We start from the raw sequence: 7,700 nt of genomic DNA, 5'->3' as shown, positions 1-7,700 counted from the left end.
TACAAATTTAAATCACTTGGTATTTACATTAAAGAAAAGGACACCAAAAAACACAAGATAGAGACAAAAATAATAATAATAATAATAATAATTATAATAATAATAAAGTAAAAAGCCTACCAAAATGTCCCAGCCTGCCTGGGCAAAGTGGAGAGAGAGACAGAGTAACATTATAGGCGCGATTATAGGCTACACAACAATAGAGGAAGTAATCCATCCATCCACAGGATATTACCAAATTACGCCATTTGTTCTGTACCGACTGAATGCTACGCTGCATTATTATTTCTCAGTGTTCCTTTTTTATGGAGTGTAAAGTCTTTTTTCTATTTTTCTTTTTCTTTTTTTTTTCCAAGCACGAAAAAAAAGTGTCTTGATCAAGCCGAGGAGAGAGCAGTGAGGACTCGTTGCGTGGCGTCTTGTGGACTCCTGGCGCTGGAAGGCAGAGAGGATCTGGATAAAGAATAATACAGAAAGAAAGGTAGATAAATAAATACCCCCGCCGTGTTTGGACAGCGGGTTTCAATATGCATCTCAATTGTCTGGCTGAACAGCTTTGATTTGAAACAGACTGCAGAACCCCCTCTCCAATCCCTTTCTCACTTTCTCTGATAAAAAACATAAAAATATAATAATAATAATAATAATAATAATAATGATAATGATAATAATAATAATAATGATAATAATAATAAATAAAAAATAATTATTTTACTACTCGAAAAAAATATTTTTGCATGTGGGAAAAAAATAAATAAATAAATAAATAATAATAATAATAATAATAATAATAATAATAATAATAATAATAATAATAATAATAATAATCAATCAAAAATAATTATTTTACAACTCGAAAAAAAATATTTTTGCATGTGGAAGAAAATAATCTTCATGTAACCATTTTAAACCTTAATATTTCCCTTATTATTTCTATCTGACTGTTGCATCCAGAGAGAGGGTGTTTTGTAATAGGCCTACTCCAAACAGAAGTAAACTTTTTTTTCCCCCCTTTCGGTTAAGAGCGCTCCCCTGGGCTCCGGTTCTCCCAGGGGTCTTTAGTGAAAGCACACAGCCCAGACAGAGCCCGTTTTACTCGGTGACTTGATAAGTAGCCACACTCTCCCCAGAGGGGAGGAATTAAAGGGGGTGTGGGATGGGAGTCAAGACCCCTGTCACCCGCAAAGCAAACTGTGCTTTATTTATCTTTGTTTATTTTATTTTGTTGTGTTATCATTGTTGTTTTATGTAAAAAAAAAAAATCTAATTAAAAAACTGCCAGACATAAAGTTTATATACTGGAATTCGTAAAACAATTTTGCATCCCTTATAATCATATTTATTTGTCAAATAATTACTGGAGTTTTAATTTCAGCAACATCCTGGGCCTTTCCCAACTTTCATGCTTAATTTGTATTTTTTTAAATTATAGTTGTTATATACATTGCTGAATATATATATGTCTAAATTTTCATTAATGCAATAATTATAGCATTCTAAATTATGTATAATTTCATATAAAGCTGGGGCTGCTGGTCATGTTCTTATATGGCAACTGTGTTTCCAACAATCAACAAAAGCCAAAAACTTGTCTCACCTGTCATGGATGGGTCGAAAGGAAGACTTCAGGATCTGTGTTGGAGGTGAATCAGACCTTCCACCGTTTTCATGGTCTAAAAAAGGAAATAAGTAAAAAAAAACACTTGTCAGTATACTGGCATACTGGATAAATTATAGGCCGATATTATTTTTTGTTAATAGATATGAAAATGTCTAACTAAAAAATGATGTTGTGTTAATTTAGTATGTGAACATTGTGGAATTAAGTGTGTATATGTAGCCTATGCTTGTGGGCGCACATGTTATTTTAATTATGCGTAAAAAGAAAACAGGCATGATAATGCACTATTAATGTAGGCCTATACTATACACACAACTTCTGTTTAAATATAAAATGCAAAGCACTTGCATGTGTTACATTTACGCGCGTGCACGTGCAGAGCATTTTTTTAATTATTATTTTATTCTAACGTTTTTATCTATTCTTGTTATTAGTATACTGTTTAACTTGCACCAACAAAACCAAAGCAAATTTATAGTGTATACCTCTTTTACACCTGGCAATAAACACCATTCTGATTCTGATTCTGATTCTGATTCAGAGTGTGCTGCTCTCCTACCTATGTGCTTGGGACTGTGTGTCTCTGGTGAGGCCTTGCTGCTGCTGCTGCTGCTGTCGTTGCTGAGTGCTGCTGCAGCTGCTACCGGCGACACCACCACTGACGTCGGCTGCTGCTGCTGCTGGGCCGCCAAGTGGTGGTTATTATGGTGGTGGTGATGGTGCTGGTTTACTCCCAGAAACGACCTCACATTGAGCAGGGAGTTCTGGCCCAGGAAAGCCCCGTTTGTCCAGTTGTGGAACTTTCCAATCTGGCATGTGTACAGTCCGTGACTTGGGAGGAAGGCCGGGTGCGTCTGGATCTGATGGTGCTGCTGTGACGCAGATGATGAGTGAGTAGTGGCACAAGGAGGAGACGTGGATTTCTGAGTGGAACTATCAGGACTAGTGGCGGTTTCTGCTAAAGACCAGATCTTGGGCTTATTGTTAGACGGGAGAGGAAAGCTCCCGGGTCTATCCGGAGACAAAACTCTTGTTGTGTTGTTGTTGTTGTCGTTGTTCTCCTTACTCCCTGGGTGAACCGAAAGTGCGCTCTTGGATTTGTCAAAGGCCTCGTGGGCCTGGAGGGCGAAGACACGTCTCTTCTCCAAAGTGTCCACCAAGTCCCCACCTACACCACCACCCACCCTGTGGTCCCTACTCCCCTCCGTGGACTTATCATCATCCTCCTCGTTGCTCTGATCCCCGTCGTTGTCGTCGATTTTGTCAATATCGATGCTCTCCAAGTCGATCTCCTCCTCGTCTTCGTTCTTCTCCGCCTCGTCGTCTCCGGAGCCGAACAGGTTGGCGTCCTCCTCCTCTCCGTCCTCTTTGCTCCTGCTGCCCCACGTCACCTTGTTCTCCTTCTTGAGCCTCCGTCTGGCGTTGGCGAACCATGTGGAGACCTGCGTCAGGGTCATCTTGGTGATGATGGCCAGCATGATCTTCTCTCCTTTGGTCGGGTACGGGTTCTTCCGGTGCTCGTTGAGCCAGGCCTTCAGGGTGCTGGTGCTCTCCCGGGTCGCGTTCTTGGGTCTGGCCGGGTCCCCGTACTGGAACTGGCCGTAAGGGTAGAAGGCCGGAGACGTGTGGGCTGCGAAGCTGGCAGGATGGACGCCAGGACTGTCCTTCAGCTCGTACTGGGATCCCTGGAAGAAAATGAATAATAATAATATATTATAACAGTGGGGCATTTAATATGCAGGATTAGTTTAATATACTGTAAAATTAGTTAATATTTTTTTTTTTTACAATGTGTGTTGGACTCAAATAAGTGAGAATGGCCTTATAATAAAAACAAATAGTTGCAGTTGCACCTGACCACAAATAAGCTTCTCAACTTGCAAAAATGCTCACTCAGAGACCTTTTTTTTTTAGCAAACATGTTTCATACATGTCAGTCTAAAAGAAAGTTCGTTGCATCCTTGTGAACACACACACACAAACACACGCACACACACACACACACACACACACACACACACACACACACACCAGGACACTGTCCTTCAGCTCGTACTGGGATCCCTTTGAAAATGAATAATACTACTATATTATAACAGTGATTAGAATAGAATAGAATCTTTATTGTCATTGTATTAAATACAACGAGATTCACAGTTGCCACTTCTTCTGGTCAGTGCTTTAAAACAAATACTTGACAAGACTAAACGAGGCAGATAAAACATATAACAGGTGAAAACACACACACAGTTATATAAAGTAAATAAAACAGGTAAAGTAGGTGTAATAAATAAATATAAACAGAAGTGTTACACTAGAAGTATAAAATATATAAAAATAGATGTAATGTAATGTAAACAGAGGTAATTGCACTTGTAAAATAGGTAGGGTAGATGTAATAAATAAAAGGTAAACAAAGTTGCACATGAGGTGTATATTGCATCAAGGATATATTGCACAGATAAATGTATCACATTCAGTGTATTAATATTGCACATTAATATTGGAACATTTAGTATGCACAATTAGTATGATACACTGTAAAACTTGTTATTATTATTATTATTTACAATGTAGCTTAAATGAATGTTGGACTCAAATAAGTGAGAATGGCCTCTAATAAAAAAAAAAAAGTTGCAGTTGCACCTGACCACAAATAAGCTTCTCAACTTGCAAAATACCATTTGCTCACTTAAAGACCTTTTTTTATTAGCAAACATGTTTCATACATGTCAGTCTAAAAGAAAGTTCGTTGCATCCTTGTGAACACACACACACACACACGCACACACACACACACACACACACACACATGCAAACTGCCAGCTTTCATGTTTACCTGCCAAACTTCCCCTCCACACTCCTTCAAGTATGTCAAAGCACTTCTTTCAAGGCCTATAAGTGAAGTTTTTTTCTCAGCGTGCCACACTTCCCACTAGCTCGATAATATTTGCTTTGGGCACAGCACTCAAAACATATCGATCAGTGCGCATTGGAGTTTTTTGGATAATAGCTCTTGTTTTGAAGCTTTGTGCCATATAGAGCATATATATATATATGTATATATATATATATATACGGGCCTGCATGAGGCACACTATTGCCAACACATTAACACACACTGCAAGTTAGTTCTTATTATCACCAGGTGTATTTTATCTAGACAGTAAAGAAATCCACGTGGCATTCAACCATGACAGGAGGCTATACCGTAGCAAAACAAAGCCTATACATGATTCAAACTTATTGCATATTTATAAGATTTTTGTTCTATGGTGGAGATCATTTCTGCTTAAAATAAGAATCTGGTGAGGGTAGGAAGAATAGAAACTTTTTCCTTTCCTTTTTCTTAAGTGCTTAAGTGCACGTTTGTTTTTTCCTTCCGTGAAATGTATTTACACTTTGCAATCGATCGTTCTAACAATATGAGGTAATAACTGCATGGTTGGTGTGAATTACATTTTTTTGTTAACATATTTTCCTTCATGGGTAAATAAATCATTTGGAGTCATCATTTTTGTTTCTTTTTTGTTTGTTTCCATAGCTCAAACTTTTCACATTTGTGACTCAGCCAAACAAAAAAATCCAGCAAATATTGACAAAGTTTTTAGCAATCGATATTTAACAAATCAGATATGCATATGTATTGCATTTCTGAATTATTTTTGTTGAGATTACCCAGCATATCTATACATTATTTATTTCCTATAGGAACCTCGAGCATTATAAACAATCGTCTGTGCACCTCCAATAATCCCAAACAGAAACCAAAAAAAACAACATGATTTTCTTACCATTTGTGAGAAAAGAGCCAAGTCCGCGCTGGTGTAAGGTAAGAAAGCGCTGTAGTTGTGTGCGTACGGGTTGGCGTACATGCCCAGCACCGAGGTGACCGCGGCCGCTGCGGTGGCGGACGGACTTCCCCCGATATCTGCACCTCCTCCCCGGGACGAAGACGTCAGAACTCCCGGTCTGTCGCCCCCGTACACCGCCTGGGACGCACTCAAGTACTGCGGGTAGCCGAGCTGGGGGAAAGACATCTCCACCGCCTAAATGTGTCGCACAGCGTCCCGACAACAACTGTGCGTAAAAGTGTGCGAAAGAAAAAAAAAAAAGAAAAAAGAAGGAGAACCCGGAGGAGTGAAGGAAAAAGTGTTTAAGCCAAAGTCAGTGCTCTACTACAGACATACAGACGGTGGTTGGTGTTGCAGTCAAAACACAAGCCTGCTCTTAAATCTCGGCTTCTTCCTCTCTCTTTTCTTTTTTCTCGCGCAAAGTCCTGCTGGATGTGATCTGATCAACAATTGCGCTCCGACTGACGCGCCTGGCCCTGAGGTCTCCAGGCTGATCTCTCAGATACAATTTGAAGTTGATGCTTTGATTGGCATCCCCTACTTGAGCCTGCAAGCTCCTCCTCTGTTTGGAGCAATGTGGATAATGTGAATATAGAGTGAGAGCACATTGGCTGGGGCCTCTCTCTCTCTCTCTCTCTCTCTCTCTCTTTCTCTTTCTCTCTCTCTTTCTCTCTCTCTTTCTCTCTCTCTCTCTCTGTGACTCTGACTCTCTCTCTCTCTCTCTCTCTCTCTCTCTCTCCGTGTTTGGACTTATTGTATGTTAAATGTTCAAGCATTAGAGTCCATTCACCGAAGGCTTTGATTGTTGTATGACAACCTGTCTACAAGATTTTTTACAGCTGTCCGACACAGGGGGAAGTAAAACCCGTCAGAAGAAGGAACTTACTTTGAATAGATTTAAATTGTAATTAAAAAAGGGAAAATGCCTCTCCGCAGCAGAGGAATTAGTATTTTGATACCACGCGGCTGCTGGTGCGTTTATTTAATTCATAATACTGACTCATTTAAGTCTATTTCTCCAAGTTTGGATGTGATCTTCATGTAATGTTTTCAAAAAACGTGTGGACTTGTTAAATTAACACAATTGTGTTTTTTTAGGATGAGGCATTTTAAAAAAATACATGTTTTAATAAAATTATATTTTAGCCATGTCACTGCGATGCGTGCGTAAATATTAAATTGCTAATTTCCCAGACGCTTTTTCCCCTCCAGAAGTCAAAGCAGTTAAGGAAAACCCCATGCAAATCTCTCCATATGATTTATTAATTATGTATGTTTTTATTGACTTCTGTTTTTGGTTTCCCTTTGATTTCTTCATAAAGGTTTAATCAGCCAAATTTTTTTTCTCACCCTCTCTCCATCTGCACGCGCGCGTGTGTGTGTGCGCGCCCGTGTATGAGTGTGTGGACTTATACCAGATTGCTGTTGTCCTTTTGTAACAACAGAGCCACTTCACGTTTTCCTTGTTTTGAGTGAAAAGGAATGAGGAGAGAAGCCAGGGACAAACTCAAACAACCACAGAGGAAGAGGCACTAAAAGTCTGCGGGTCCCTGAACGCGCCACTAAATATTATCCATGTCCACTTTGAGTCCCTATAATTTAATTTAAGCGCCTTCATTTCAACATATTAACTCAGAAAAAAGGTGAGGATGAAGAGTCACTAAAACTGTGGATTTTGTATTCCTAAAAAGCACAAATTCACAATTTTATATTTTCTTTTCTTTTATAAAATAAGCTTTCGAAAAAAAAAATTCCACAAGAGTTGATTTGAAAAAAAAAAGAAAATCTGATGCTGTAGCTTTTGGTCACCTCCTCTTGAACCGCTTATCCATTTTCCAGCTCAGAAAAAAAAAGAAAAGAGAAAAGGGTCGGACTGTAACCTCTCTACTTTCCTTCTAGCTGTCCACTCCTGACACAGCCATGTGGCTCACGAGAGGGGGGCTGTTCATGTTTTAACAAATCTTCTATTTTTATTTGATTTGATTCTTATATATCGCCCACCACCTCCCTCTCTGAGTCGACGGGGGGTGTTTCTGTAGATCTAGATTTAATGCCTTAACGACTGAAGCCCAAGAAGTCAGTAGATTTTGATCTGCACCAGATGGCTCCGAGTGGATATTGCCGAGCGCCGAGGATCTGTTAAAAATATCTGAGGGGCACTGATGGTAATCTGGGTAACACATCAGAAAGGAGGGGAGGAATGGCAATTGTGATAACCTGCTGGA

The 7,700-nt window shown here is 39.5% G+C and overlaps 1 protein-coding gene across 1 annotated transcript; it reads right to left on the bottom strand.

Moving 5' to 3' along the window:
* Window positions 1-279: 279 nt before the first annotated feature.
* irx1a (iroquois homeobox 1a) lies at window positions 280-6,043 on the bottom strand. Its single transcript, XM_074654222.1, has 4 exons — window positions 5,416-6,043; window positions 2,181-3,306; window positions 1,598-1,673; window positions 280-453 (listed from the first exon to the last, which is right to left on the bottom strand). The coding sequence occupies exons 1-4, from the start codon at window positions 5,659-5,661 to the stop codon at window positions 378-380; spliced, it is 1,524 nt and encodes a 507-aa protein (XP_074510323.1). The 5' UTR covers window positions 5,662-6,043; the 3' UTR covers window positions 280-377.
* Between the last annotated feature and the right edge of the window lie 1,657 nt (window positions 6,044-7,700).

This window comes from Sebastes fasciatus, chromosome 12, assembly GCF_043250625.1.
Source record: "Sebastes fasciatus isolate fSebFas1 chromosome 12, fSebFas1.pri, whole genome shotgun sequence".
Classification (NCBI taxonomy): Eukaryota; Metazoa; Chordata; class Actinopteri; order Perciformes; family Sebastidae; genus Sebastes; species Sebastes fasciatus.
The sequence above is the reverse complement of the archived record's forward strand: the minus strand, read 5'-3'. Positions and strand labels throughout refer to the sequence as shown.